Source organism: Oncorhynchus tshawytscha, unplaced genomic scaffold (genome assembly GCF_018296145.1).
Source record: "Oncorhynchus tshawytscha isolate Ot180627B unplaced genomic scaffold, Otsh_v2.0 Un_contig_8446_pilon_pilon, whole genome shotgun sequence".
Classification (NCBI taxonomy): Eukaryota; Metazoa; Chordata; class Actinopteri; order Salmoniformes; family Salmonidae; genus Oncorhynchus; species Oncorhynchus tshawytscha.
In genome coordinates, this window is record NW_024609737.1 from 283,272 (window position 1) to 311,263 (window position 27,992).

The 27,992-nt window shown below is 44.0% G+C and overlaps 6 protein-coding genes across 15 annotated transcripts; 1 reads left to right on the top strand and 5 right to left on the bottom strand.

Annotated features, from left to right (window-relative positions):
* Window positions 1-455: 455 nt before the first annotated feature.
* Window positions 456-4,625, bottom strand: LOC112217118 (O-sialoglycoprotein endopeptidase). Of its 4 annotated transcripts, none has more exons than XM_042317390.1 (13): window positions 4,608-4,625; window positions 4,414-4,494; window positions 3,801-3,920; window positions 3,576-3,695; window positions 3,300-3,475; window positions 3,053-3,148; window positions 2,727-2,776; window positions 2,554-2,632; window positions 2,320-2,385; window positions 2,050-2,140; window positions 1,814-1,889; window positions 1,526-1,624; window positions 456-1,213 (listed from the first exon to the last, which is right to left on the bottom strand). In XM_042317390.1, the coding sequence occupies exons 3-13, from the start codon at window positions 3,913-3,915 to the stop codon at window positions 1,174-1,176; spliced, it is 1,008 nt and encodes a 335-aa protein (XP_042173324.1). In that variant the 5' UTR covers window positions 3,916-3,920; window positions 4,414-4,494; window positions 4,608-4,625; the 3' UTR covers window positions 456-1,173. The 4 variants fall into 4 exon arrangements, with proteins under 4 accessions (XP_042173324.1, XP_042173322.1, XP_042173323.1 ...); XM_042317388.1 differs by having other exon boundaries at window positions 456-1,266; XM_042317389.1 differs by lacking the exon at window positions 4,608-4,625 and having other exon boundaries at window positions 456-1,266; window positions 4,414-4,511.
* Window positions 4,626-4,686: 61 nt separating this feature from the next.
* apex1 (APEX nuclease (multifunctional DNA repair enzyme) 1) lies at window positions 4,687-7,645 on the top strand. The gene is made up of 5 exons (XM_024377417.2): window positions 4,687-4,771; window positions 5,163-5,300; window positions 5,435-5,601; window positions 6,024-6,216; window positions 6,332-7,645. Exons 2-5 carry the CDS (start codon window positions 5,237-5,239, stop codon window positions 6,844-6,846), a joined length of 939 nt encoding a protein of 312 aa, XP_024233185.1. The 5' UTR covers window positions 4,687-4,771; window positions 5,163-5,236; the 3' UTR covers window positions 6,847-7,645.
* Window positions 7,646-8,630: 985 nt separating this feature from the next.
* On the bottom strand, window positions 8,631-15,241 carry si:dkey-14d8.1 (zinc finger protein 135). Of its 2 annotated transcripts, none has more exons than XM_042317415.1 (9): window positions 14,872-15,241; window positions 13,654-13,782; window positions 12,841-12,939; window positions 12,630-12,725; window positions 12,389-12,499; window positions 12,127-12,250; window positions 10,931-12,026; window positions 10,452-10,504; window positions 8,631-10,304 (listed from the first exon to the last, which is right to left on the bottom strand). In XM_042317415.1, the coding sequence occupies exons 1-9, from the start codon at window positions 14,875-14,877 to the stop codon at window positions 9,076-9,078; spliced, it is 2,943 nt and encodes a 980-aa protein (XP_042173349.1). In that variant the 5' UTR covers window positions 14,878-15,241; the 3' UTR covers window positions 8,631-9,075. The 2 variants fall into 2 exon arrangements, with proteins under 2 accessions (XP_042173349.1, XP_024233264.2); XM_024377496.2 differs by having other exon boundaries at window positions 13,654-13,850.
* A 93-nt stretch (window positions 15,242-15,334) lies between these two features.
* LOC112217124 lies at window positions 15,335-22,578 on the bottom strand. Of its 4 annotated transcripts, none has more exons than XM_042317417.1 (9): window positions 22,307-22,578; window positions 21,138-21,340; window positions 20,785-20,877; window positions 20,579-20,674; window positions 20,287-20,397; window positions 19,999-20,116; window positions 19,226-19,910; window positions 19,066-19,124; window positions 15,335-17,291 (listed from the first exon to the last, which is right to left on the bottom strand). In XM_042317417.1, the coding sequence occupies exons 2-9, from the start codon at window positions 21,273-21,275 to the stop codon at window positions 17,077-17,079; spliced, it is 1,515 nt and encodes a 504-aa protein (XP_042173351.1). In that variant the 5' UTR covers window positions 21,276-21,340; window positions 22,307-22,578; the 3' UTR covers window positions 15,335-17,076. The 4 variants fall into 4 exon arrangements, with proteins under 4 accessions (XP_042173351.1, XP_042173350.1, XP_024233190.2 ...); XM_042317416.1 differs by lacking the exon at window positions 22,307-22,578 and adding an exon at window positions 21,757-22,300 and having other exon boundaries at window positions 21,249-21,340; XM_024377422.2 differs by lacking the exon at window positions 22,307-22,578 and adding an exon at window positions 21,757-22,299.
* LOC112217225 (gastrula zinc finger protein XlCGF17.1-like) lies at window positions 15,776-17,000 on the bottom strand. The gene is made up of 2 exons (XM_042317411.1): window positions 16,987-17,000; window positions 15,776-16,898 (listed from the first exon to the last, which is right to left on the bottom strand). Exons 1-2 carry the CDS (start codon window positions 16,998-17,000, stop codon window positions 15,776-15,778), a joined length of 1,137 nt encoding a protein of 378 aa, XP_042173345.1.
* Window positions 22,307-27,916, bottom strand: LOC112244025 (zinc finger protein 135). 3 transcript variants are annotated; one of them, XM_042317413.1, is made up of 10 exons: window positions 27,755-27,915; window positions 27,222-27,424; window positions 26,852-26,947; window positions 26,659-26,754; window positions 26,304-26,414; window positions 25,833-25,956; window positions 24,697-25,654; window positions 24,423-24,481; window positions 22,610-24,215; window positions 22,307-22,352 (listed from the first exon to the last, which is right to left on the bottom strand). In XM_042317413.1, exons 1-9 carry the CDS (start codon window positions 27,792-27,794, stop codon window positions 22,618-22,620), a joined length of 3,285 nt encoding a protein of 1,094 aa, XP_042173347.1. In that variant the 5' UTR covers window positions 27,795-27,915; the 3' UTR covers window positions 22,307-22,352; window positions 22,610-22,617. The 3 variants fall into 3 exon arrangements, with proteins under 3 accessions (XP_042173347.1, XP_042173348.1, XP_042173346.1); XM_042317414.1 differs by lacking the exon at window positions 22,307-22,352 and having other exon boundaries at window positions 22,373-24,215; window positions 27,222-27,361; window positions 27,755-27,916; XM_042317412.1 differs by lacking the exon at window positions 22,307-22,352 and having other exon boundaries at window positions 22,373-24,215.
* Window positions 27,917-27,992: the final 76 nt, after the last annotated feature.

Sequence of the window (27,992 nt, forward strand, 5' to 3'; positions counted from 1 at the left end):
GTTTTGACCTTTTAAAAAAAAAAAAGTAAACTGAGGGCTTGACTATCCTTGTCGCTGAAGTTCAGCACGATTGAAATGTAAAGGTTATTTCCAATTTAGCCAACATGCAGTGTTTACCGTGAATGCAGTGCTGCTAACGTAAGAACATTGCCTTTCAATTTCTATGGCGCTGAACTACTGCGATACGGACTGAATAAAGGCCAAAAATAAGTGATTGTGATCCTTGGATGACTTGATTGGATAAATGCTCAGTGGGCGGAGTTACATGAGGGGGAGGGGGAAATCTGTTTGGTCTTGAGTTCCAAATTTACCTACCTTTCTGCCTGAACAGCTTAAAATGTGTGGAAAAGGCATAGTGCCCTCACCTCTGCTGGTGCAATGCACTGGGCTAGGGACCATAAGATCACAGGTTCTAATCTTGCTGATCCCCATCCTCGAAAAAGGTACATTTCAGCTTTCAGTGTAAAGCAAATTTTTATTTAATGTTAAGCCAATATTGCCACCTGTCAATGATTTTAGAAGGAATGATTTAAATGGTTTGATAATCCAGATCTGTTTACAGTTGTAAGAAATCTAGCTACATTACAACGCATCACTGACTATATCCGGAGGTACTTCTTTTAATCGTATACACTTGTTAAAAAATATATTTGCACAATCAGAATGTTGACAAGATCAGGACACGTTAACACCAGGTATAAACGTGGCTATATTGTGGACTAGGGGCTGGATTAAATCCGTATCGCGGAAGATCTGCATTATATTGAAATTTAAAGGCATAGTTCCCGCGTTCGCGGAGACTTCATTCACGGTAAACGCTGCATATGTTGGCTCAATCAGAAATGACTAATATTAATGCGGATCTTCTGCGATACAGATTGAATCCAGCGCTAGAGAAAGACAAAAAAGATCAAAAGATAAAGGTGTTTTCTCCAAATGCGGGAACATTGCCTTTACATTTCAATCGCACTATAGCGCAGATTTTCTGCAGTCCGGATTTAATCTAGGCCTTAAATACTAATGAGTGTGGCTAAAAACTGTTGTGTTGAGTTCAGAACAATAGAAGTGAGGCATAGAATATTTCTACATTCTTTCCCTCCATCATGACACAACACATACAATCCAGGTAAAGGGAAGGTGGGTGCAAGTTGCAGCCTGTTGGGTAGTGAGCTGTCAATCTCTCCAGGTCACCTCCACTTCATCTGTTCTGTACCTGCCAACAACAATGTTTCTCTTGTCACTGGAAGACAGCACAATATGGTAGACCTGTTGTCAAAAAATATCCAGTTAACATTTCAATACACTTTCGTAAAATAGACGAAGAACTTCCTGTAACATTTTAGCTAAAATTTTTATGTAAAAGTAATCACTATACAATAGAATTAAAGGGAATCATTGTACTGTACAATATAAATATGATAAATCATTGTACTGTATAATAGAATATGATCAAAGGGAATCACTGTACTGTACAATAGAATATAATGAAAGGGAATCATTTGAGTTGCAGGTATAGTGGAATTACCTTTGAGTGATCCATGAGTCTGACAGCTCAGTTGTCTGACCGGATCGGAACATCTCCCAGCCAGCCTGTGCAATCATTGCTCCATTATCGATACAAAAGCTGTGACACAACGAAACAGAAAATCACATTTTAATAACAGGATGTACAAAGTTAAAGTACATTGTGAAATTAGCGTCAACATAAGCCATTTTACTTTATTATTTATGAACTAATACAAGGTAAGCATTGAATGTCTTAGATGCTATGTTTTCAATACAAGGGATCTGACAAGTGTATGTAGAACCTTACCTCTCATCTGTAGCAAAGAGCTTTGCACCCCTCTCCTTGCACATGACTCCCATCATCTCCTGCAGACGCAGATTACCTACAGAGCAAAACCGTCATCAGCATTCCTGAAGGGTTGTGTTTGAGTTGTGCCTGTCCATAATGAGATCAGACAGATTTACATGATATTACATCTTATGTGTTTTAATGAATTACATTGGAAAGCCCACAACCCCCACAATGAAGTACAATTGACTTACAGCCAACGCCTCCAACGATGAGCACTTCCTGGGAGCTGCAGTGAGCCATGGCCCTCTCTGTGATCTCCACCAGCATGGAAAACAGGGTCTCCTACAGGACACACAAATAGTGAAGGATCATTACACAGTGATGTGCTCTGACACCTCTCAGACTGTGAGTGATGCCACCATGTAGCTGCCATCATTCTGAAAGGGAAGGGTGTTGCCGTGCCTATGCAGGAAACAGGCTAACAACAATGCACTGGGGCAGTTTATTGCTTTTGTTCTGACCTGTAGGGAGAAGCACAGGTCTTCTGCTGTACACTGATTACATTTCAACATCTTCCCAGCTGCTTCCTGAAAGAAAAGGGACAAATATGAACACATCAAACATGCCCCCCTTATTATAACCACAGTCCATCTAACTAAAACAAAAACCCTGTCTCTCCCCGAAAATGCTATGCAACCAAATGCAATGCAACTCAATGCAGAACTTAATTCCCACTTAAAGGCTCTGCATCTTACCTCGATATAGGATAAAATCCCAGAGAATGACACGTCCATCCCCTTCACCGTGTATGGAAGCTCCACATACTGTGTACCTCTGACAAAACAAACAGGAAATCAATGGTGTAAATATACACTTATGAAAACATCTACTGGCCGACTGCAATTCCAAAGAAAACACACGTACTCACTTCTTGGCCATCTGCTCAATGTTGTACCCAGGGCTGGGATCATTGGAAATCTGAGTACAAACCATTTTGATTCATGAGAATGGTAAAACAATTTATACAAGGTATAGCCCGAGTCCACAATAAATCTTAAAGAGGAGAAAAAGGGATGTTGCTATCTCGCTTTAAAAACAAGATGCATGAAAAGAGGAGCAAATTGAAAATGATATTCAGCAACTCTTGTAAGACGATGGAAGTGGACTACATGTTTCAGCATGTAGCCTTTATAGGAGCATTACTTAATCAGGTTTGTTTCAGTTTAGTCCCCTGAAGAGCCATGCAGAACTCACCTTTATCACCCTGGCAAACCTGTCCAGGCAGTTGCCCACTGCAATGTCGATGGTCTCACCAAATATTCTGTAGCGCCGCTCAGAGTATGCAATCACCTTCATGAGGAAACATTACATTAGAGCACAACTAAACCCAGAAACCTCATTTGAGACAGGTATGAGTGCTAACTAAGGGGAAACCCTAAGAACTTTCAAGTTGTGCGGGACATCCCAAGTCTGTCTTAGTATATATGTATGGGTGACTGACCTGTGTGTTACCCCCACTGACATAGAGCACAGTGGGGTTATTGGCTTGAGTGATGAGGCGGCCCATCTCAATGTGGCCAATACAGTGGTTGACACCCAGGAGAGGCTTCCCCCACAGCTGGGCCACTGTGCGCGCCACCAGAGCCACTGTCACCAAGGGGGCACCCATCCCTGGTCCTGGGGTAAATAATATCATGTTGGTGAAAACTGAATGGTACTACAGGTCAGGAAAGGCCATTTCAGCTTTATAGGAATCAGTGACATAGGAGTTCCTGACCCTTTGTGTATGCCACGCAATCAATGTCAGCAGGCTTTAGCCCTGCCTCCTCCAGCGCCTCCTTCAGAACTGTTAGGATGACACTGCGGTGATGTCTGGCTGTCTCACTAGGCAGGAACCCTGGGATGGAGAGTTAGTCTGTTACTGCAACTACACACATGAGCATTAGGACAAACACAAGCCTTCAGTTGTCATTTGAGTCTACTTTGAATTCAACCAACTTGCCTTGACCAGGGGGTGTAATGTAGGTGCGTCTGGGGTTTGAGAGTACTTCCCCATCCCTCACAATGCCCACACCAATCTTGTTGGCACTACCCTCAAATCCAATCACTACAGTCATGACAGCTAGACAGTTTGAGGGAGATGGAGAATTATAATGACTAACATTTTTTTTGAATAAAATAAAAACTTGATCACATTGAAAGAATGTCATAGCTATTGGTCTTGTGTGCATCTGAAAAAAATATGTTCAGAGAGCGATGACATTGCTACAAATACCAGAAACAGTTGCATACATCAGTTCATACAAGAATAAACAGTGCAATGTCAACGACTAAAAAGTACAAGTGTTCTTTTATTTATTCTTCAAAAGCAATACGAAAAGTAGAACATAAGCACTAGAATATAGATACCAAAAACAGTGTCATGTTTGGTTAAAACTATTAGAAGCATGATTAGTTAGCTAACACTCGGGTTGCACACCAGGTGGCGATCTAGATCTACAATCAATTATTCAGTTCAAATGCCAAAAACGAAGGCACATTAAGAGCCAATTTCACGTGTTTTAAATGAAAAACATTATAATTTCAGATGAGAAAGCAAAAAGTTGAATACGAACCTTCCAGTTGCTGAGTATTTCGGGTTCCAGACAGTACTCTAGGCAGTCAGGACCCATAACAAGAGGTCGTTTGATGATTTCCTTACAGAATTGTATCTTTCAATGTATTGTATTAACCAAAACAATTGGAAGCTAATTGTAGACATTTAATGTTTGACGTAAACAAATACATAACATGCATAAAAAGCGGATACCTGGTGCGTTCACGGATTCAGGGGAAAATCACATCAGGCATAATGTAGGGCAGCCTACACCACATGCGTGTGTGTGACCATGTTCCTCAAACCCCACTGCTTTGTTTTGGAGGAGTGACTGTGCGACTGTGACACGGTTGAATCCTTTGTTGTGAAAACGCAAAGTAAGAATACTTTGGGTTCTCTCTAGTTCAATTCTTAATTTGCAAAGAAGTAGTAGTAGCAGCAGTAGTTGCATTCATTTTCTGCCAGATTGCTCGTGCACATTTTGCCCATTTATTCAGACTCGAGCTTCATTCGACATGGATTGAGCCATAGGCCGCACATAAAGTTATGTATATGTCCTAGCTAACTAGCTTATTATCAAAGATTCGCCTGTTTTTGCAGTAGTTACAGAATTGTTAAATGGATATGTGATACTGTAATGTAAACATCTTTATCACATATAGTAGCTATTGTGGCAGTAGCTGATGAGCTAAGTGTCGCTATTGTATTTGCTAAAGTGGCTGCTATAAATTAAGCTAATGACTAAATCATCTGTTTTTCTTTTCCCAGCGGCGACGCGTGTGTACTCGTGTGTGCGTGTTGTGTGTCTTCGGGGCGTGTGTGGGATAAGAACGAGTGAAAGTATGTCGAAAAGAGCGAAGAAAAATGAGCAGGAGGCTGGAGATGGTGACCATGACAACGGCACAGGTGAGACAATTGATGTGTCCTGTTTTTTGCGATATGTATCTTACACTTACATTATGTCTGAAGCAGAACAGAATACAAACAAATACTGTTACACCAGTCTCATTACCCCTCCTGTTTTCTCTGTCACCTTACAGCTCCCGCTGCCAAGAAAGGAAAGAAGGTCAAGGAACCAGAGGCCCCCATTCTGTACAGTGACCCTCCTGATAAGATGAACAGCAAAGATGGTCGTGCTGCTAACATGAAGATCACCTCCTGGAATGTGGATGGGCTCAGAGCCTGGGTCAAGAAGAAGGGCCTTGATGTGAGTTTGGGAACCACAGAGTCCAAAGCTGCAATACGACTTGGCATTGAGCTATAAAACAAGCCCCTTACCAACAATGCAGTTTTAAAAGTATAAGGGTTAGGGTTAATAAATAAAAATAAGTAGTTAAAGAGCAGCAGTAAACAACAATAGCGAGACTATATACAGGGGTACTGGTACAGAGTCAATGTGCAGAGGCACCGGTTAGTTGAGCTATAGTGCATAGAATTGTTAACTACACGTGAAATAAGTCCACACACTAGTTATGCAATGCATGAGATTTAAACATTGAGTGCGTATGAACTTCTGTTAAATACTATTGTCTGGTTCATTAATCTGCACAGTGGCTGCACCTTTTAAACACTGATAAATGGCAGTGCAATGTGAAGGAGCTGACTGGTTATTTTCCCCCTCTTGCCCAGTGGGTGCGTGACGAGGCCCCAGATGTGCTGTGCCTGCAGGAGACGAAGTGCGCTGAGAAGTCCCTTCCTGATGAAATCACCTCCATGCCCGAGTTCCCCCACAAGTACTGGGCTGGCTCTGATGAGAAGGAGGGCTATAGCGGGGTAGCTATGCTGTGCAAGACTGAGCCCCTCAAAGTTACCTATGGCATAGGTGAGTGAATGGCTGATCCTGGTTACTCTAGTTGGCTGTGAGTGTCTTATCTTTACCCATTGACTGTTCTCTCCAGGTGTCCTAGTTAACCTGCCTATCCCCAATCTGTCTGCAGGTAAAGAGGAGCATGATAAGGAGGGCCGTGTTATCACTGCTGAGTTCCCCACCTTCTTCCTGGTCACCGCCTACGTGCCCAACTCTGGCCGAGGCCTGGTGCGCCTGGACTATCGCAAGACCTGGGACGTGGAGTTCAAGGCCTACCTGAGCGACCTGGACAAGCGCAAGCCTCTGGTGCTGTGTGGCGATCTGAACGTGGCCCACGAGGAGATCGACCTGAAGAACTCCAAAGGCAATAAAAAAAACGCAGGCTTCACAGCAGAGGAGCGTGAGGGCTTCAATCAGCTGCTGGCTGCAGGCTTCACCGACAGCTTCCGCGAGCTGTACCCCGAGCAGGCCAACGCGTACACCTTCTGGACCTACATGATGAACTCTCGCTCTAAGAACGTAGGCTGGCGTCTGGACTACTTTGTGCTGTCCTCTGCTCTACTGCCAGGCCTTTGTGATAGCAAGATCCGCAACCAAGCTATGGGCAGTGACCACTGCCCCATCACTCTACACATGGTTGTGTAGATCAGTCTGGATCAATTGTTTCCCAGTTCAATAGTTTTGGCAGTGTGGCCATGCATTGTTTTCTCATGTTAAATGTGACCTAGGTGGCGGACCTCAGATGAAGTCATGGCATTCCCAACTACTGAAACTAATCTGTATGCCGGTGTGCACACTCAACATGAGTGAAACATCAGAACCTGGAAACACGTTTCTACTGAAACTGGGATTCTCAAATGAATTTACTTGAACCTCAAATTGTATAAACTACCGTAGTCACAATTGTCCTGTCACCCATTTGAAGTGACTATTCAACACTGTGCTTTACTTTCCCACCCACACAATGCACTCCTAAGTGACATCTGGTAACAAACTGCATAATCCCTGCAAGTCCTCTGAGGCACTGTGTTCTTTAAACATGTGAAACTGATGTTGGTGCTAAATAACTGCTAGTCTGTCATTGAAACATTGCTCCTTTGAAGGGAATGTGAGTCCTATTTTGTTAATTAATATTATATATAATGGTAATGAAGTATTTACCATTGAGTGAATATTGATAAATTAAATCATCGTACAGATTTATTAGCATGCAAACATTCAGACCCAGATTGATGGCCAGTATTAAGATGGTCAAATGGTTCAACCTCTGCAGAGCTGATATGAGACCAATGTCAGTGGTATCTCACCCCTTACTGCCAATGTCCGGAGCAAAGTTTCTAAGACATGCCTGTTTTGTAAAAAAAAAAAAAAATCCCAAACCATAGCTTGAGTTTATAGATGGTAAATGTACCCATGCATCTAATAAAGTTTAGTTTTAAGTATGCTTGAGTTTCCTTTTTTTATTAGGTTTTAAGCTGAGGTTTTCATTACAAAAGACAGTAACAATTTTTGTATTGTTCATTGAAGTCTCTTCATTAAACTCATTTGAGCTACAACTCTATGAAAATACAATGTACTATACACATAAAATGCATTTTAGCAGACGGACACGAGGCACAATTCTTTTAGTACTTCTACATTGTGATAATCAACATTTTGTCCAGGATTAATTGTAGCCAGGGCTCTACAGATTAAATCCAGGCCAAAGTTGTGTCACATGAGTGATTCAGCTCACAGAAGAGCTGTCTGTGCCTTGATGAGTAACAATGACACAGTATTTCAGCTGAGGAAAGCCAGAAAGAATTCAAATGCATTTCATGAATCTAGATTAGGAATTATCACTAATATACTGAACAAAAATATAAATGTGTAATCATGTGCTGAAATAAAAAATCCCAGGTATGTTTCATACTCACAAAAAGCTTATTTCTCTCAATTCTATGTTAGGGAGCATTTCTACCTTGCCAAAATAATACATCCACCTGACAGGTGTGACATATCAAGAAGCTGATTAAACAGCATGAACATTATTTAACTAGGCAAGTCAGTAAAGACCAAATTCTTATTTTACAATGATAGCCAAACTCCCTAACCCAGAAGACGCTGGCCCAATTGTCCGCCACCTTATGGGACTCCCGATCACGGCCGGTTGTGATACAGCCTGGGATCGAATCAGGGTCTGTAGTGACGCCTCTAGCACTGAGATGCAACGCCTTAGACCGCTGTGCCACTCTCGGGAGCCCAAGGATCTGATGAGAGATCACAGGTGCACCTTGTGCTGGGGACCATAAAAGGCCACTTTAAAATGTGCTGTTTTGTCACAACACAATGCCACAGATGAGGCGTCAAGTTTTGAGGGAACGTGCAATTGGTATGCTGACTACAGGAATGCCCACCAGAGCTGTTGGCAGAGCTGTTGGTGGTCTCACAACCGCAGACCACGCCAGCCCAGGACCTCCACATCCAGCTTCTTCACCTGCGGGATCATTTGAGACCAGCCACCCAGACAGCTGATGAATCAGAGGAGTATTTCTGTCTGTAATAAAGCCCTTTTGAGAGGATAAACTCATTCTGACTGGCTGGTCCTGGCTCCCCAGTGGGTGGTCCTAAGCCTTCCCAGGCCCACCCATGGCTGCACCCCTGCCCATTCACGTGAAATCCATAGATTAGGGCCTAATGAATTTATTTCAATTAAATGATTTCCTTATATGAACTGTAACTCACTAAAATCTTTGAATTTGTTGCATATTGAATTTATATTATTATTCAGTATTTATATTTTAACACTCCTGGTTGTCTACAGTTGACAGCTAACTCACCATTACATTCTACCAAATCATTTGACTGAAATCTGGACAGAGACACAATCATGCCTCAGTAAATCTTGGTGGCATGAGTCTGCTGGTGCATCTTGAGGTGATATGACTGTTTGAATCCTTTGCCACACTCTGAACACAGGTAGGGTTTCTCTCCTGTGTGGGTTCTCAGGTGTCTCTTTAGACGGTTGGCGCTGAGAAAGCTCTTGTCACAATGGGTGCAGGAGTAAGGCCGTACCCCTGTGTGGTAGCGCAGGTGAATGGTCAGGTAGCAGGACTGGGTGAACTGCTTCCCGCAGTGGGAGCACTGGAACGGCTTGTGGCCCGTGTGGAAGCGCTCATGCTTTAGAAGCTCCGCATGGGAGAAAAACCCTTTGCCACAATCGGAGCACAGGAACGGTCTCTCCCCCGAGTGGGTTAGCTCGTGCCTGGTCAGTGTGGCCTTGTACACAAAGGTCTTGTCGCACTGCGAGCAGCTGAACACGTTCTCCCTGGTGTGGCAGCGTTCGTGTTTCTTCATGTTCCTCTCCCTCTTGAAGCTCTTCCCACAGAATGAGCACATGAAAGGCATTTCTTCGGAGTGGATCTTCATGTGACTTACCAGCCCTCCCTTGTAGAGGAAACCCTTTCCACACTGCTTGCACTGGTGTGGCCTCTCTTTCAGGTGGGTGCGCTGGTGTGCGGTCAGAGCAGCCTTGTAGGCAAAGTTCTTGCCACAGCTGCAGACATGCAACCTCTCCTCTTGGTGTGTGAGCAGGTGCCTGTTAAGGTACGTACTACTGCTGAATCCCAAGTCACACCTTGGGCATTTGTAAGAGAGCTCAGCCTCGGTGGTGTTCTCCGTGTGAGTCCGGAGGTGTCTGACCAGCGCAGACTTCCAGGAGAACCGCCGGTCGCATTCCGAACAACGATACACACCGTTCTCCATGTGGTTCTTCTTGTGCTCTGTGTACGCTGACAAGGACTTGAAGTTCTGCCCACAGATCAGACAGTCATGCTTGCGCCCATCCTTGTGTGTCTGTCCGTGCCTCTCCAGTGACTGCTTGAAGGAGAAGCGGCGTCCGCACTGAGGGCACACGTATGGGCGCTCGCCGGTGTGGACGCGCCGATGGTATTTCAGTAAGGACTGAAACTTGTAGCTGCTGTTACAGTCTGGGCAATCATAGTGTCCAGCTTGGCCTGTTTGGTGCGGAGCAGACGGAGCGTCTTCCTGCACTTCCCCCGAGTGGTTCGTCTCAATGTGCTGCTGGACGGACGCCTCGTCTGAGTAGACGAATGGACACCACCCTGAAGGACCAACAAAGTATAAGTGAAAACCTGATGGATTCAATAAGGGCAGGATACAAACAATTGTTTAAGCAATGTATGTAGGTAACCACTCAACAGACCAAACAATTACACACTTATGCAAAACTAATAAGGTAATACATGCACCTGTATCTCCTTCCTTTGTTGAGACCACTGGTGAGCCATAGGAGTGTTCCTCACTGTTGAAGATAAACAGGTAGAGGGCAATTCCAAGGTAACAGAGTGACACAGACTCAGATTTTTCACTTTAAAACACTTTAAAATGTCAAACAAACACCAATGATTGCAAAGTTAAACAAACCATACAACTATGCACAAGGACAACATTGAACAATTTCCACAAAGAATTTTACAAGGAAATATTTACTTGAAAAACAGTAGTTTGGTAACAGAATGACAGTTTGTGCTGTCTGTTAATAAACTTCGTTTTTTGTTTGACATACATTTTAAAGTAAAAACATCAGTCTCAGTGTCACTCTGTTACCGTGGAATTGCCCGCCTAGAGCATTAATGCCATGAGAAGACAGTTGAGTTACATCTTATTTTTCACTTAAAATACCAAACTTGTTATTTAACCTTAAAATGTCTGCATCAATCTACTTTACCTCTTAAAATGCAATGGTGTGAAACCCTGGGGGTTCATCAAACTTCCATCCGTCCTCCTCTTTGGGGTGGAAACCTTTCCCTTGAGCTTCTGCAGGTTCACCATCTGCACCTTCAAGGTCGGTTTGGTTTTCCTACCACTGGTACGGACCTTGACAAGTGTTACAACCTTGTCCAGAAGTCCAGGCACCAACACTGCAGGCTCAGATGAGGTGGACTGACCCGCTCCTTCCTGTGGATTGTGACAGGATTTCCCTCCATCCTCCAACACCGGGTCTGTTTCAGGGGGTTCAATAGCCACCTCTCCTACAATCTCTATATCCTCTTTCTCAGACTTCAGGCTTTTTGTAAGTTCCTGCGTTTTGACCTCAGTGCCCTCTGTGTGAGCCTTCAGGTGTCTCACCATGGCCGATGCCCAGTTGAACTTCCTGTGGCACTGTGAGCACTGGTAAGCGCCTTGCTCCATATGGCTCTTCTTGTGCTCTGTGCGGGCTGACAAGGACTGAAAGGTCTCCCCACAGATTAAACAGTCGTAAACACGCCCATCCTTATGTGTCTGTTTGTGCCTGTCCAGAGACTGCCTGAAGGAGAAACACCGTCCGCACAGATGGCACACATACGGGCGCTCTCCTGTATGGATGACCTGATGGGCTATTAGTGCAGAGGCAAACTTGAAGCTCTTCTCACAGACTGAGCAGATGTGGGGCCCAGAGGATGTTTGGTGATGGGAGGATGCTGGGTCATTCTCGGCTTCTTCTAGATGTGAGTTGCTCTCCAACTCCCCCTCTTCATGGTCCTCCATCACTTTCTCCTCTTCCTCCACTTCTTCAGCGGGCGTTTCTTTAGGCTCTTCTTCCTTGTCCTCCATGGTCTGTCCTTCGTCATCGTTCCCATCCTCCACCTCCTCCTGACTCAAACCTAATTCAACCTCTTCATAATTGGTCAGAGTTACAATTTCCACCTCGAAGTCATTCACAAACTCCTCCAAGGGTTCTGACTGGTTGTCACAGGTGGTCTGCTCAGTGCTGATCATGGTTCTACTGTGTGGCGGGATGGAGAGAGAGGACAGGATGCAGTCGCCCATGGCGCAGGGGGGTACTGTTCAAAGAGAGGATGCTACAATTAAAGTCAATCCATTTGGATGAACGCCATGTTCAGTTTTAAAACTGCACGGATAAATTTGCTACGTGTCACCCACCATGTTGCTCCAAATGTCCAAGACGTTTATGGTGCTGGAGAAGACTCTTCAGGTCTGCTGGATGAGATATAACATGGGCACAATCATCCAAGACTGAGGGGGCAGTACCGAGCCATGCCATTGTCTGGGGGACAGATAAAATAATAGATATGTATCTACTGAATATTCCACTTCACATGGTTCCTTGCACAGTTTAATTAATCTGGTACAGCACAATGATTATTAAACAGTAGTTGTGAATAGAAGGTATTCTTTCCCTCACCTGTGCGAGGTCAGGGGTCGGTAACAGTTGAACCAATCTGGACAGGAACTCCCACAGTAGAGTCTGCAGCTCGATGTCATATTGTGGTCCATACTCCACTGGGAATATCTCCTGAGGGACAAAGATGAGGAAGAAAACCCCTCCATGTGATTTAATATACAGGTAAATGCAATGCAAAACACTTTACTTCATTGACCTGTAAATCCAATGCAAAGAGAACATGTGTTCTGTAAAGTCTCACTGTGAAAAAATGCTCTCTCTCATCAGGGTCTTTAAGCAGGGTCTGGACCAGCTCCAGAAAATTAGTCTCTGACGACTCCACCTCTGTGTCACTCACCTGTAGGATACATCAAATAAGGACACATTTGTCCAACATACAGTGTATCTATAGCAGTGCATTTCACTCCAGTCTACTCCTCCAGGAAGAAGGTATTCATTGACGATCAACTTACATCATTACTGAAGTGGGTAAGTGGTTGAATCATGTACAGCTGGGTTAAGATGACCTGAGGTTCTACAGGATGCTCACTGCGACACAACTCCAGAATGTGCTGCAATAACACATACCCCATGCACCGTTATTCATTAGTTATATAGTTATAGTACGTCAGACTGTTACCATGGTCACCCCATGGCTTTTCAGTCTGAAAAAGTCACCCTAAAAAATATGCAGTAGTCTCTACAAGCCAGAATGTTGAATAAAATGACATTTACACTCAATTTACCTGTTGTCCGTGCTGTTGTCCTTTTGGCAGTAGAAAATAAAGATAATATTTCCACGGTTTGTATTTTCTATCTCCTGACGCATTGCACATGATGCACAATATGCAAACAATCACCGAACGTAACCAAACGTTGTCGACCGAAGCATGTCCCCTTCGCAATCACCTGGAAGAGCATGTGATATACTACAAATGAAAGGTTGTCAACGTTTGGTCACGCTTGGCCATTGTTTAGATATTGTGCACGTGTTTACGTCCCATGCATCAGTATTGAAAACGTATACGGAGAACTGAAAGTCGGGCTAATAACACTTCCCTGTGGATATTTTCTCCCCGATTACCTCCGACATAAGGATAAAAATCAGCAGACAACAGGTAAAGTTTGTTTAAATGAAGTTTATTCAACATTCTGACTTGTAAAAGGACTGTTTTGAAATGAGTGTGCCTACACGAAACTACATCTTCCACTCTCGGATTCTCAAAGGAATACATAAGGGCTCTATCTATGCCTATACACTCACTCATTAGGGTTGTAACACTCACCCTTGCTCGCAATCCCAAAATAAGTTGGGCCCTGTGCCTATAGATCAGCAACTCAGGGACCATCTCTGTCACCAGGGAGACAAACTCTGCCAGCATTGCATAATTCATGGCATCTCGCTGTTGCACCACCTGCCATATGGACGCGGACATAAGCTGAATGGGTGGAACCAAGAGGCAGAGGGAGAGGAGAGGGAGACCTAAAACAGCACGGGAAAATGAATAATAAGGGTGCAATCAGAACGTCAAACGCATACACTGTATATACAAAAGTATGTGGACACCCCTTCAAATTAGTGGATTTGGGTATTTCAGCTAAACCAGTTGCTGACAGATGTATAAAATCTAGCACACAGCCATGCAATCTTCATAGACAAACATTTTCAGTGGAATAGCCTTACTGAAGAGCTCAGTGACTTTCAACGTGGCACCGTCATAGAATGGCAACATTCCAACAAGTCAGTTGGTCAAATTTCTGCCCTGCTAGAGCTGCCCCAGTCAACTGTAAGTGTTGTTATTGTGAAGTGGAAACTCTAGGAGCAACAACAGCTCAGCCACAAAGTGGTAGGCCACACAAGCTCACAGAACACCTCTGGGATGAATTGGAACGCCGACTGTGAGCCAGGCCTAACCGCCCAACATCAGTGCCCAACCTCACTAATGCTCTTGTGGCCGAATGGAAGCCAGTCCCCGCAGCAATTTTCCAACATCTAGTGGAAAGCCTTCACAGGATATCTAGTGGAGGCTGTTGTTATAGCAGCAAAAGGGGGACCAACCCCATATTAATGCCCATGACTTTTCAATGTTCGACGAGTATGTTTGATGAGATGTTCGAGGAGGTGTCCACAAACTTTGTCATGTGTTGTACCTTCATTGGCTTGGAAAGAATATTTCAAAAAGAACATTGTAAACAATTTTAAAATCAATCTGCAACATAGCTAGTGCTTTATCTGAAATGGTTAAATAACGTTTCACAACAGTCTTGTGTAATTGAATGTAGCTTATGCATCTTAATTATGGGTACTGGGGCATATTCAGTGGAGCAAATGTTCATAATTGTTGTAGAAATACGTGAGTACTGCTTGTGTCCTGTGGACTTCATTTTTGACTGCAAACAGGCTGTGAACATGGTGTCTTGCCGAACATACCCCAAAATAACTCAAGTAGCAAATAGTATAGCGGCTGGCATATTTGCATGGTCATTTATTAGATACAGCCTACCTGCATTGTCCGCTGCCGAAAATTCCGAGTCCATTTTGTCGCGTGGGCCAAATGCTGACTGTTGTTACAAAAGTTAGATGGAGGATCCCGTTAGACGACGGGATTTAATGCATCGGTTCCTTCCTGAACGCTACAGATTGTAGCAAATAATGTTGTGAACACTACGTTTGCTTTGTCTACGAATGTTTTACTAATTGTAAACCAGTTAATAACATGCTTGTAGCCACCAACGACAAGCAATCCGGAAGTGATCCTGGAATTACTGCGCGTCACAAAGGACCTGTCATCGGAAATGCATCGGATAGTTCACCTAGGAATGATTTAACCGGCATCCAACAGATCTTCTGCACAAAGCTACCCAAAGCCTATTGTTTTCTCTACATGGGCCTAACCTGTCCCCCCCGCCCAATTGATTTCATTTGAATTACTGGTATGTGTGTCAGAGAGACTGAGGGCTACAAAGTTGAACAAAATACATGTATTGTGCTGGGAACTGTAAAAGACAAGGAGACAAGTTGGCATCCACCTAAGGCTGGTTCATTACCGTAACAGAACATTTTACTAATCTTTGACATTCTTCAAAAGTTATTGACAAACATTTTAATTTACTAGCTCTTCTAATAGACCAGCTACTGATTGACTAATTGGATGATCATAGCACTGATTTAGTTTTACAATAAAATAAGTCAAGGACATGATTGAGTTGCAACCCCCTTTGATCAGACAAAATAATAATTGACAGCTATGTTTCAATGGCCACGAGCCAGACTGACAAGATAACTTAGAGTTCTAATGGTGTTGAAAGACCTTCCTTGACAGAGACATTGTAGAATATAATAGCTGTGAAGGTAAATTTACTTTAATTGTGTCTGCCATTTTTGCCAATTGTGCTGCTGCCCTTACTTCACGCTTGGTTGGAATTTTCTCCAAAGTCTGAGCTCTGGACTGCCTCTGACCCCGAGTGGTTCTCCATGTGTTTCTTCAGTTTGGACGAGGTGGGAAAGTTTTTCATACACTGGTTACAGACAAATGTATGCACCCCTGTATGAAAGCGTTTGTGTCGTGCCAAGTCTGACGAACTCCTAAACTTCAGCTGACAATCAGGGCAGGGGTAAGGGCGTTCCCCGGTGTGAATGCGGATGTGTAGTTGTACCTCTGCGGGGGTGAGAAATGTCTTCCCACAGTGGACGCAGGGGAATGGTCTTTCCCCTGTGTGTATGAGATGGTGCCTGGTCAGAGCGTATGGCTTGGTGAATCCTTTCCCACAGTAAGAGCAAGGGTAAGGGCGCACGCCGGTGTGGGAGATGATATGTTCCTGTTGGGATTTTTTGCTCTTAAACCTCTTGTCACACTGATTGCAAGCGTACGGTCTCTCATCAGTGTGGGAGCGGTGGTGCTTGGACAGCTCCCCCTGGGACAGAAAGCTCTTCCCACACTGAGAGCAGAGGAAGGGTCTCTCCCCGGTGTGCATTCTCTCATGTCTGCTCAGGATGGATATCAATGTGAACCTCTTCGGACAGTAGGAGCACTGGAAAGGCCTCTCGCCCGTGTGAACTATTTGGTGTTTCTTGAGCAGGAAGAGGAAGGAAAAGCATCTCCCACACTGGTTGCACTGGTGCGGTCGCTCGCCGCTGTGGGAGAACATGTGCCTCTTCACATCAGCTTTGCGCGTATAGCTCTTGTCGCAGTGCGGGCACTTGAACTGCCGCTTGACCAGGTGGGTCTGCCGGTGTTGGGAGCGAGCCAGCAGAGAGTGGAAGCTTTCACCACACTGCTGGCAGATGTACTGGAGGCTGGTCCCGTGGCTCTTCCTGTGCTCCAGCAACTCAGAGGAGGAGGGGAAGCTCTTGCCACAGATGGAGCAGAGGTGGGGCAGGTCGCTCTCGCCCAGGTGGGAACTTCTGTGGTGGGCTGTCAGAGAGCGGAGGTTTGCAAAGGAGCTCCCGCACTGCTGGCAGGGGAAAGAGATGGATGTCCCACCATGTTTCTTCTCATGCTTGGTCAGGTCCCACGAATGCTGGAAGGTCCTGTCGCATTGAGAGCAGTGGAAAGGTCTCTCACCCGTGTGGGTGAGCTGGTGTCTCCTCACATCGGAGGAGCGAGTGAAGAGCCTACCGCACGTGGCGCATGTGTGGGACTTATGGTAGCCTTTTGCTTTTGTGGGAATCCCAGCATTACCGGTTTGATTCTCAGAGTTTTCAGGTCTTAAAGTTTTTGAAGAAAGGAGAGGTTTGATTGATGTGAATATCTGGCCAGTGTTGTCAGGACATAGTGAAACCTCTGCTCTGTTTTTCCCAGACACATTGGGCTTGTTGTACTCCTCTGTGTGAATGCTTTGCATGTGGAGGTGAAGGCTCTTTTCTTCCAGACTGTGGTAGGCACACTTCGGGCAGGTAAAGGGGTCACCTTGTCAGATCCACCTGGGAGACAGAAGTCAGACAAGGCATGTTTTATTTGCATGGCTTGGGAATTAAATAAAGGGCATGCTCATTGAAAAATATCTTGAGACCACACAATGAAAGACATACAATACATCTTCCAAACATTCATATTTTTTCCAAATTTTGGTCCCTCAGTTGTTGCTACTGTAAATATGTACAGTTGAAGTCAGAAGTTTACATACACCTTAGCCAAATACATTAAAACTCAGGTTTCACAATTCCTGACATTTAATCCTAGTAAAAATTCCCTGTCTTAGGTCAGTTAGGATCACCACTTTATTTTAAGAATGTGAAATGTCAGAATAATAGTAGAGAATGACAGTCCCAGTTGGTCAGAAGTTTACATAAGGCATTGCCTTTAAAATGGTTTAAGTTGGATCAAACATTTTGGGTAGCCAGCCTTCCACAAGCTTCCCACAATAAGTTGGGTGAATTGTGGACCATTCCTCCTGACAGAGCTGGTGTAACTGAGTCAGGTTTGTAGGCCTCCTTGCTCGCACAAGCTTTTTCAGTTCTGCCCACACATTTTCTATAGGATTGAGGTCAGGGCTTTGTGATGGCCACTCCAATACCTTGACTTTGTTGTCCTTAAGCCATTTTGCCACAACTTTGGAAGTATGCTTGGAGTCATTGTCCATTTAGAAGACCCATTTGCAACCAAGCTTTAACTTCCTTTCTGATGTCTTGAGATGTTGCTTCAATATAACCACACAATTGTCCTACTTCATGATGCCATCTATTTTGTCAAGTGTACCAGTTCCTCCTGCAGCAAAGCAACCCCACAACATGATGCTGCCACCCCTGTGTTTCACGGTTGGGATGGTGTTCTTCAGCTTGCAGCCTCTCCCTTTTTCCTCCAAACATAACGATGGTCATTATGGCCAAACAGTTCTATTTTTTGTGTCATCAGATCAGAGGACATTTCTCCAAAAAGTACGATCTTTGTCCCCATGTGTAGTTTCAAACCGTAGTCTGGCTTTTTTTAATGGAGGTTTTGGAGCAGTGGCTTCTTCCTTGCTGAGCGGCCTTTCAGGTTATATCGTTATAGGACTTGTTTTACTGTGGATATAGATACTTTTGTACCCGTTTCCTCCAGCATCTTCACAAGGTCCTTTGCTGTTGTTCTGGGATTGATTTGCACTTTTCACACCAAAGTAAATTCATCTCTAGGAGACAGAACGCGTCTCCTTCCTGAGCGGTATGACGGCTGCGTGGTCTCATGGTGTTTATACTTGCGTACTATTGTTTGTACAGACGAACGTGGTACCTTCAGGCATTTGGAAATTGCTCCCAAGGATGAACCAGACTTGTGGAGGTCTAGAATTTTTGGCTGGGCTGATTTCTTTGGATTTTCCCAGGATGTCAAGCAAAGAGACACTGCGTTTGAAGGTAGGCTTTGAAATACATCCACAGGTACACCTCCAATTGACTCAAATTATGTCTAAAGGCACAGTCAACTTAGTGTATGTAAACTTCTGACCCACTGGAATTGTGATACACTGAATTATAAGTGAAATAATCTGTCTGTAAACAATTATTGGCAAAATTACTTGTGTCATGCACATAGTAGATGTCCTAACTGGCTTGCCAAAGCTATAGTTTGCTAACAGGACATTTGTGGAGTGGTTGAAAAATGAGTTTTAATGACTCCAACCTAAGTGTGTGTAAACTTCTGACTTCACTGTAATATAACCATTTCCCTGATGACTGTCAGAATAGTCACTATCAGAATAGTTGGAGAGATCATTATTACCGGCTTCTCTTCCTCTGGGTGAGTTGACATAAACCATGCTTGAGGCCTCACCGTTGTTCCTGTGATTAAAAACGAAAACAAAAATATCACTAATTTGATGACAAAATGGCAGATTTCTTTTTAAATGACAGTACTCCTATTCTCTAATCATCACTCATACTTGTTCTCAGTGTTCTTTTTCCTCCTCCAAGTTCTTGGCGTCTTCGACTGCAGCCGTGTAGACCGCCTCACATTTGACGTCGCAGGTTGTTGGGTTTGAAAGTTGACCACATGGGACGTGTCCTTCCCTTCCTGGTTCCCACATACAATCACAGTCTCTGATTGGCCATCCTGATCTGCCACCACCTCATCTTGGACATTTCTTTTGGCTGCTACAGTCTCTGTCCCAGTTCCAATGTCTTCACTGATATTAACGGCTTCATCTGCTTGCTCCACCGGAACACTGAATGTGTCCATCTCTTCCTCGGCTGCACTCATCTCCTCCCCCACGTAGCCATATTCTTCAACGACTGTCATCTCCAGATTCATATCCTCAGCTTTAAGCTCAACCACCTCCTCCCGCAGTGGAGAGGCGTTTGACGGTACGTATTCCTCGTTCATCGTCTCTACAATCTCTTCTTCCACCTCTGTTCCAACCTCCACTTCAGTGTAAACTGTTACTACTACCGCATCAGTGTCCTCTAAAGACATGGGGCCCAGCACGTCTGCCGAGTTATGTGACGACTCTGACCGGATGACAAAAGTGGTCGGCTCAGTAGTGACCACCATTTTAGGGGTGGACAGAGAGGAGAGGATGCTGTCGCCCATGGAGGAGGAGAGAGCAGCTGAACGAGAGAAGACAAGAACTGTGTCGTAAAAAGACCTGTGAGTTTTAAACAGTACTGTGCTACAAAACGTTGCATCATGATTTGGTAATCATTACAGGAGACTTACAAGGTTCTTTTAAATGTCCAAAACTCTTATGGTGCTGGAAAATGAGGTTCAGATTCTCTGGGGTAGACTGCATACACTCCTCCAGGACTGAAGGGGCAGAGCTGAGCCATGTCGCGGTCTGAAAGGGAATGTCTTTTAGAAATGCATTTTATATTCAATCACCGTAGCCTAAAGAATTGTGTTTGTCTTCCCAAAATGTACTATTCCCAACCTGTGCTAGATTTATGCTACATCCAATATCAGAAAGGCTAAATTGCCAGAAGCTATGCATGCCACAATGCTCAATACCTGCTTGAGGTCTGGTACTGGAAACAGTTGTTCCAGTCTGGAGAGGAACTCCCATGTTAACGTCTGCACCGCTGTGTCATAATGTCGGCCATATTGTTCCGGGAACACCTCCTGTTGGGGGAACATTATTTAAATGGAGGCAAGGCGATGGATTGTGACGTCAAGTACTTTTTTTCTTGAAGACCTGGACGAGTAACTTTTCCCGGGCTTGACACTCCCATTGTTTTCAGTAAAACCTTGGCGTAAGCAGCGCGGTCCTGCAAGAGGCTCACAGCGCAGAGTGTAAAATTACCTGAAAGAAGCACTCCCTCTCAATTGGGTCCTTCAGCAGTGATTGGACAAGCACCACAAAATTTGATTCAGATGCTTCCACTTCTGCGTCTCTGTACTGCAAGACAGTAAACAGATACAATCATCTCATCACATAGTGGCTGTGTGCACTCAAATCCACTTGGAAAACAACCAAGTTCTGTTCTAAAAGGACTATAGCCCACTTACTCCTGTGCATCCTGGAGTAACAGTGGGCATGCTGTCCAGGTAAGGTTGGATGGTTTGAGGGTCGGCAGGGCCTCGGCACAGCTCCAGAACCAACTGAATCACACAGTAGAAACAAGTATTAACTGTGGTACAAACATGTAACTGGAGAAACCATGTCATTGTCATCTCTCAATCAACTCAGGTGGGGAGTACCCATTCATAGGATTGCAGACAGTTACATAATGTATAGAACAGACCCAATTCTCTACTCATCATCATAGGAAATTCTCTCTTCTGTTCAACATATTTCATTTGCGCTTTTCAGGGCTCTCCAGCCAAATGAATAACCCTATGCCCCCTGACTCGTCTCTCACCCGTGCTCTCAGACCTAGAATGAGCTGAGCTCTATGTCTGTGGCTCAGCAGCTCTGGAATAGCCTCTGTCACCAGAGTCACAAACTCCTCCAACTTCTCATAGTGCCTCACATCTCTTTGCTGAGCCACCTGCCACATGGCAGCAGACAGGAGCCGCAAGGGTGGAACCAGGAGGTGCAGAGAAGAGAGACTGAGAACTGGATCTGAAATGTAAGTGTACAAATTGACAAACATTCAATCAGAAGTCAGAACACTGTTCAAAATATATACAGTAGTAATATATCATTATGTCTGTCAGATAATGATGCGGACAATAATTTATCATCTCGTCGTTACAGGATGGGGCTCCATAGAATAGAAGCATCAGACATTAGCCTTCGTCGGGATTAATTTGCATTAAGCAGTAACTTTACCATTCAAATTGTCTTTACTTTAAATTGATAGCTAGTTAGATAAGATTACAAGCACACTTGTCTTAACAATGCAGTCATAACAACCGATTTTAGCCGGGGATCAACTGATAGCTAACTATGCCACTTTTTACATGGGGCTTTTGATATTAGTTTTGCAGATATTAGCTAGCATGGTAACGTTATCTAGAAGTTATGTTATTACACACCATTGACGTCTTTAGATAGTCCACATGCATCCATGGCTATAAATATACGTATGTAAAAGCGCAGAATAATTTGAGAACAAAAACTGCTCCCCAACGAGCGAAGAAACATCGATCTACTTCCCCAAAACTTCCGGTACCCAAGACTGGACTCAATTTTCGTTCCGCCTGTACCTTTTCCAAAATAGAAGTCATAGAAAAGAATAAGCTCTCCAAGCTGCCGGCCTACATTACTACTAACATGGCTCTGTTCGATTTTAGTTGATTTCCTTTTGAAAAATATTGTAGCCTACTGCAAGACAAAAAAAGCAACGTTACTTTTATTACCTTTATTACCTAATGAATACTCCGTTAAAGATAGAAGTTTTGCCTCTGGGGGTGCTGATGAGCCAAAATGTGTCCATTAAAAAAGGAAATACTGTATAGTCTATTGACTCGAGATAGCAGATTGGTTAATATTATGTATATCAGCCATAAAGACAACACTCGAGCCTACATTTGAGAATACATATTTTCCCTAATTTTGAACATAAGAGTAGAGGCCTGCACTCGCCTCTCAACAACCAGCCTGTGTACCGGTAGCAACTGTCCTCTTCATTCTGCAAAGGAAGGTGTGCAATACTTCTCTCTTTTTAATGTCAAAACAGGGTGAGTAATCTAAATAAAATAATATGCCATTTGATGTATGATTCCTGGCAGCAAAAAGCACATCTCAAATATACAATCAAGTTCCAAGCTGTGACAGAATTAACAATTCACAGTATGAGGCTCAACTCTTGTTGTTACAGGCCTCTAATACAAATGGCCTGTCTTACTTTACATTCCAAAAAACAACATATGAATAGCAATGACACACCAATATCCTCAACAAACAGCCTCAACTGCTGCATGAGTTCGCTCGTGTGTACGCAGAAGATGCAATCTGTTGTAAGCTTTCCCACATTCAGTACACACGTATGGCTTCTCTCCCGTGTGGCTGAGCATGTGTCTCTTCAGTGGAGTGGTGCTGTTATAGCGATTTCCACACACGCTGCAGGAGTAGGGCTTTTCTCCTGTGTGTATACGCTTATGTACTGTAAGATAGCAGGACTGGGTAAAACTCTTCCCACACTGCTCACATTTGAATGGTCGTTCTCCAGTGTGGTAACGCTGATGTTTCACCACTTCGGAGTAAGTTAAGAAACTTTTACCGCACTGAGAGCACATATGTGGCCTCTCCCCTGTATGCATGCGATTATGCCTGGTCAGATCAGTCGACTTGGAAAATCTCTTCCCACACTGTGAGCAGGGGAAAGGACGCTCCCCTGTATGAGTCTGTAAGTGTTTCTTTAAAAACCGATTGGCCTTGAAAGTCTTTCCACACTCCAGACAAGGGAAGGGTCTCTCCTCTGAGTGACACTGAAGGTGTTTTGACAATTCACCAGAGGACAGAAATCTTTTTCCACAGTCAGGGCAAAGAAATGGTCTCTCTCCTGTGTGAATTCTCTCATGTCTAGTCAAGATCTGTAGTTGTGTGAATCTCTTTGGACAATGAGAGCACTGGTAAGGCCGCTCACCTGTATGAGTTCTCTGGTGTTTGATCAAGTTCGAGAGCCGTGAGAAATTTTTAGGACAATGGGAACACAGAAATGAACCCTCTTCCTTATGAGCATTCAAATAGTGTTGTCTAAGACAAACTAGCTGCGTGAAGTTAATTGTGCATATTGAACACTGGAATGGTCGTGCTCCATTGTGCATTTGCATGTGTTTTGTGAGGGCATCAGAGTTTTGACATTTCTTCAAACACTGGTTGCACTGCAGCGGGTCACCACCGAAGTGAATCAGCTGGTGTCGCTTCATTTGGGATATCTGACTGAAAGACATGTCACATTCTGGACATTTGTGTTCACCCTCTTCGCTGAGACACTGCTCACTCTCAAGGCCTGCTGGGAGGTTTAACTTGATCCCAAAGTCATCAGAGACTGGCGACTCTGCTAAATGAGCCACACTGCAGTGTGTCTTTAGATCTTCCTCCCGATCGAAGCCCCCTCCACACGCGCAGCACTGGAACGGCCTTGACCCTAGGCCCTTTCGCTGGTGTCTTTTCAAGTCGAAGGAGTACTGGAAAGTCTTCCTACATTGGGTGCACCTGTAAGGCCGCTCCCCAGTGTGGGATCTCTGGTGTCTCCTCATATCTGTCGCTCGAGAGAAGGTCTTTCCACACACAGAGCATGTTTTGGAGTGTGATGTATGCCTGCCAGACTTCCCCAGTGTGTGGGGAATGTCTGAGAGACATGGGTTCAGAGGGGTGCTGCTGGAAGACCCTGGAGGGGTTTCTGTTTCATTTTCTCCAGCAGCAAGCATCCTTCTGTACTCCTCTGGGTGAAGCGCTTTAAGGTGTTGCCGGAGGTTCACCTCGTCGGCATGGTTAAAAGAGCACTGAGAGCAGGCGAAGACAAGAGAGGGAGCCTCCACCGTCCCACCTGCAGGGGAACAGAGAAAGGAGCATACTGTATATTTAGAAAGTTATCAAAAATTATAATCCAACTTATTCTAAACCAGGCATCTGGATCATATTCAACATTGCCAAATCTATTCAATTAAAATGATGAAACACTCAGAGAATTCTAACGATATCCAAGTGTACCTATAGTACCATAGAAACCTTGTGTTGATATAACATTGCAAACCTTTATTTCCATTCATTGTGGAGCTGTCAGAAGTGGCGCTGAGGTCTTCAGAGTCTTCCCTAAAGATAGCGATAAAGCACAATTGATGTCCAATGACACTGCACTTGATTGATTTTATTTGACAGTTTAACAAAGCCATAGAAAGTACAAACATTTTTAAAATGTGACAGGGATAACACAATGAAGTCAATGACGAATTTCCATTGTGATCCGTTTAAAGTAAATGGTGAAATTGCTTTAAAACCTTAAGTCCCCTCCCACCCCTCATTCTTACCTTGGGTCTGGAGACAGGTATAAAGGGACACCCCAGGTCCCATTAGCCTCCTCCAATGCCTTGAGCTGCCCTCCATTGGGACCTCTTGATCCCACGGTCTTCCTCTGGAGTCTTGTGTTTCTTCTCGATGGTTGAGAGGGGGAGGACATTTGGAGAGGCAGGACACTGACGTCCAGTCTCTGGAACCTGAATGTGGGTTTTTGGTGCAGACAGGATGGGACCAGTTCTGGCTGGTTCATTACTTCTTGTGGCGTACATTGGGAACTTCCTTGATCCGTGACAGTTTGGGGGACATAACCAGCTTCATTTCTCTCCTGCTCATCCTTCTCAAGCCCCTCCTCTGTGAAATCATTTTCTTCATGTGGGTTCTCATAGTGGTTGGACGGTCTGTCAATTGTATTCTCTGCACATATAGGCCCAACTAACTCCGGATGTTCAACATGCTCCACCTCCTCATAAGTAATTTCCACCTCTCTATTCATTGACTCCAGATCCACACACACATCCCCCACCTCTGCACAGAAAACAGCTTCCTCTATGTTCATGGCACTGGTTTTCTCTGAAACAAGCTCAGCGTCTCCATTAGGATGCCCCACTTCCTCACAAATAACCTCCACTTCTCCCTCTTGACGTTCTTCCTTGCTTGGCATGGCTACCATCTCCCGCTCTTCCCCATTCAAGTCAGCCTGACTGTCTCTTTGGTTCTGTGACTCAGTCTTCTCTATACTAAACTCCCTTTCCTCTCTGGTGTATGTACAGGTCCCCAGCTCCACTTCTGCATACTCAGTCACTACTACAGACTCTGTTTCCATCTCTTCACCATATAAGGCTGGGTCCATACAACCATCCATCAACTCTGATTGGATCTCTGTTTCTGTCTTTCTAGTGGCCGCCACCACTACCGGAGTGAGAGACAGAGAGGAGAAGATGCAGTCGCCAGCAGAGGAGGAAGAAGTTGCTGATTGAGAGGTAAAAGGAGACAATTAGTGAGATGTTATTTATTTTAATAAACTGCTGGGATATAAATAAAGGGGGAATGTTACAATCCTAAAAGCATTTCCTTGAATCATTCAAATGTAACAATTTGCATACCTCCTTTACTAATTCTGGATTTTTGTTTTTTTTAAGTAGTTTACCATTGGTGTCCAAATATCCTAGTTCTCTATGATGTTGCAGTAGAGTCTTCAACTGCAGAGGCTGAGATAGAGAGTTGACACACTCTTCCAAGACAGAGGGTCCAGCATTGAGCCAAGACACTGTCTACGAGATGGGGAGCACACATTAATATAATATGCAATCAATCAAAATCAATCCAGTTGTTCTTCAATAAAATATTCTAAATGCCCATTATCTTAAATAAAATTCTCCAAGATGTCTCATCATGTCTAATACATATACTGAGTAACCAATGCAATGTTTTGTGAAGAGTGCTGCAGTGCTCCACATGAGATGTGTCAGCATGTTAATTCATCGTGGGCATTATGACATGAAAGAAAGATGCAGACATTCTTTATGCAAACATTCAAACAAGACAACTTTATTCACAAGCTCATGCTTGATAACGGAGGTCTGAGGAGTGGTCTATTGACGAGGTTCTGCCTGAGTACCTGTTTGAGGTCTGGTACTGGAAGGAGCTGCTCCAGCCTGGAGAGAAACTCCCACATTAATCCTTGCAGGGCAGAGTCATACTTGGGTCCATAGTCTACAGGAAACACTTCCTAATGGGAGAGATGAAAAAGACAGGGGGGTCAATTATTTGGCTGGCTACTTTTCACATAGAATTTTTCTTTCAAAGATTAAATGTAGCCTAAGAACATGAAGCGGTAGGTTTATTATCACAAAAAAACATAAAACATTGAAAATGTAGCCTAGATACTACTGGTTTCATCTGTTTTGTTATACCAATGTTGACGGACCATACAAATGTTCAAACTTTGGTGTTTAAAAAAACCATATACTGACCTGGAAGAAATGTTCCCTCTCAACTGGGTCTTGGATAAGAGTTTGTACCAGTGCAAGGAAATTTGATTTAGAGGCTTCCGCTTCTGCACAACAAAACTGGGGAAATAAACTCTTGAATAAATGTACTGTAATTCTGACAAGATCGAGTGAGAGAACATCATTACAGAGGATTGAGGAATATCTTAAGACTCACGTCTGGATCCCCCGGATGTGATCTTGCAGCGTGGATCCTGTCCAGATGGCTCTGAAGTCCTGCTGTCTGCTCCGTGCGGCACAACTCCAAAACCAACTGGGGAAAAAAACAGATTAATCCTACAAGAACACTGTTGGGTGAACAACTTGGCCTAACCTTTCTCTTCAAATATTCCATTACCTGTTGTTTCATGAATAAAATAGGAATTCCTTGCAACTCATTACTAAATGAACCATGTTCTTTTCAGGTCACAAGATAAATCCGGATATATAGATTTTGTGGTTTTCATTCCTGGTCCTTTTGGACAGTGAAAAATGTGTGCGTGTGGGCGCTACGACAGAGTCAAATAATCATCACCTCGCTCTCTCACCTTTGCTCGTAAGCCCAACATGAGCTGGGTTCTCTGTCTGAAACTGAGCAGCTCTGGAACCGACTCTGTAACAAATGTCACAAACTCTTCCAGCTTCCCGTATCCCATTATATCCCCTCGTTGGGCCACTTGCCACATCGCTGCAGAAAACAGCCGCAGCGGTGGGATGAACAGGCGCAGGGCAGGTAGAGGAAAAGATAACCCTATGAATGAACATATCGCAGGCAGTAAGCAGCTGCACTGACTGTGCTAAACAAGAGCACACATTACTAGGCTATGACTAGAAGAGGAAAACATTGATACTACTTGCTATAGCTAACTACGCATTGTATTTTAAATAGATTATGTCTGAATGCAGATCGCATAAAAGCGATCACAAATGGAAATATGCATTGATTCCATACAGTTACACCATAAGTAGCTAGCTACAGGGCTACAATTGGAAAGTTGGCTTGCTAGCTGGAACCCCTGCCTGCTCTGCTTCTGTCTGGTGGAAGCTTCCAATCAGTTCCCTGCGACAACTATAAACTTACCCGTATTCACCACCGGCTCCGTTAAATTCCTATAATCCATTATTATCAGTCACAGGGACGTCCTAAACTAAACCCAAGCAATCATTGATTCATTTGGCTGAAAAATCTGTTTACCTGGAAGTTATTATTATTTTTTTCTCATTTTGCAGGAAGTCGCTTAAAAAAACATTAGTTCCGGTTTATTTTCGCCTTCAGAATAAAAGTTACGATCATGGGAAACGCTATATCACAGATTGAA

What these genes read in the sequence shown, in the direction of transcription:
- si:dkey-14d8.1 (XM_024377496.2), bottom strand. Translation starts at nt 14,905, where the DNA reads ATGGACTCGGAATTTTCGGCAGCGGACAATGCAG. An exon ending in TTTTGGGATTGCGAGCAAGG is followed by an intron (nt 12,940 to 13,653) that starts GTGAGTGTTACA and finishes GTGTTATTGCAG; the next exon opens with CACATTCTGGAGTTGTGTCG. An exon ending in AGAGAGAGCATTTTTTCACA is followed by an intron (nt 12,500 to 12,629) that starts GTGAGACTTTAC and finishes TTTGTCCCTCAG; the next exon opens with GAGATATTCCCAGTGGAGTA.
- apex1 (XM_024377417.2), top strand. Translation starts at nt 5,237, where the DNA reads ATGTCGAAAAGAGCGAAGAAAAATGAGCAGGAGGCTGGAGATGGTGAC. An exon ending in TGACCATGACAACGGCACAG is followed by an intron (nt 5,301 to 5,434) that starts GTGAGACAATTG and finishes GTCACCTTACAG; the next exon opens with CTCCCGCTGCCAAGAAAGGA. An exon ending in TCAAGAAGAAGGGCCTTGAT is followed by an intron (nt 5,602 to 6,023) that starts GTGAGTTTGGGA and finishes CCTCTTGCCCAG; the next exon opens with TGGGTGCGTGACGAGGCCCC.
- LOC112217124 (XM_024377422.2), bottom strand. Translation starts at nt 21,865, where the DNA reads ATGTTTCTTCGCTCGTTGGGGAGCAGTTTTTGTTCTCAAATTATTCTG. An exon ending in TTACTCCAGGATGCACAGGA is followed by an intron (nt 20,675 to 20,784) that starts GTAAGTGGGCTA and finishes ACTGTCTTGCAG; the next exon opens with TACAGAGACGCAGAAGTGGA. An exon ending in AGAGGGAGTGCTTCTTTCAG is followed by an intron (nt 20,398 to 20,578) that starts GTAATTTTACAC and finishes TTCCCCCAACAG; the next exon opens with GAGGTGTTCCCGGAACAATA.
- LOC112244025 (XM_042317413.1), bottom strand. Translation starts at nt 27,794, where the DNA reads ATGGATTATAGGAATTTAACGGAGCCGGTGGTGAATACGG. An exon ending in AGAGGGAACATTTCTTCCAG is followed by an intron (nt 26,415 to 26,658) that starts GTCAGTATATGG and finishes CTCTCCCATTAG; the next exon opens with GAAGTGTTTCCTGTAGACTA. An exon ending in TACCTGTCTCCAGACCCAAG is followed by an intron (nt 24,482 to 24,696) that starts GTAAGAATGAGG and finishes CGCTATCTTTAG; the next exon opens with GGAAGACTCTGAAGACCTCA.
- LOC112217118 (XM_042317388.1), bottom strand. Translation starts at nt 3,915, where the DNA reads ATGACTGTAGTGATTGGATTTGAGGGTAGTGCCAACAAGATTGGTGTG. An exon ending in TCAGTGGGGGTAACACACAG is followed by an intron (nt 3,149 to 3,299) that starts GTCAGTCACCCA and finishes TTCCTCATGAAG; the next exon opens with GTGATTGCATACTCTGAGCG. An exon ending in ATTGAGCAGATGGCCAAGAA is followed by an intron (nt 2,633 to 2,726) that starts GTGAGTACGTGT and finishes TTGTTTTGTCAG; the next exon opens with AGGTACACAGTATGTGGAGC.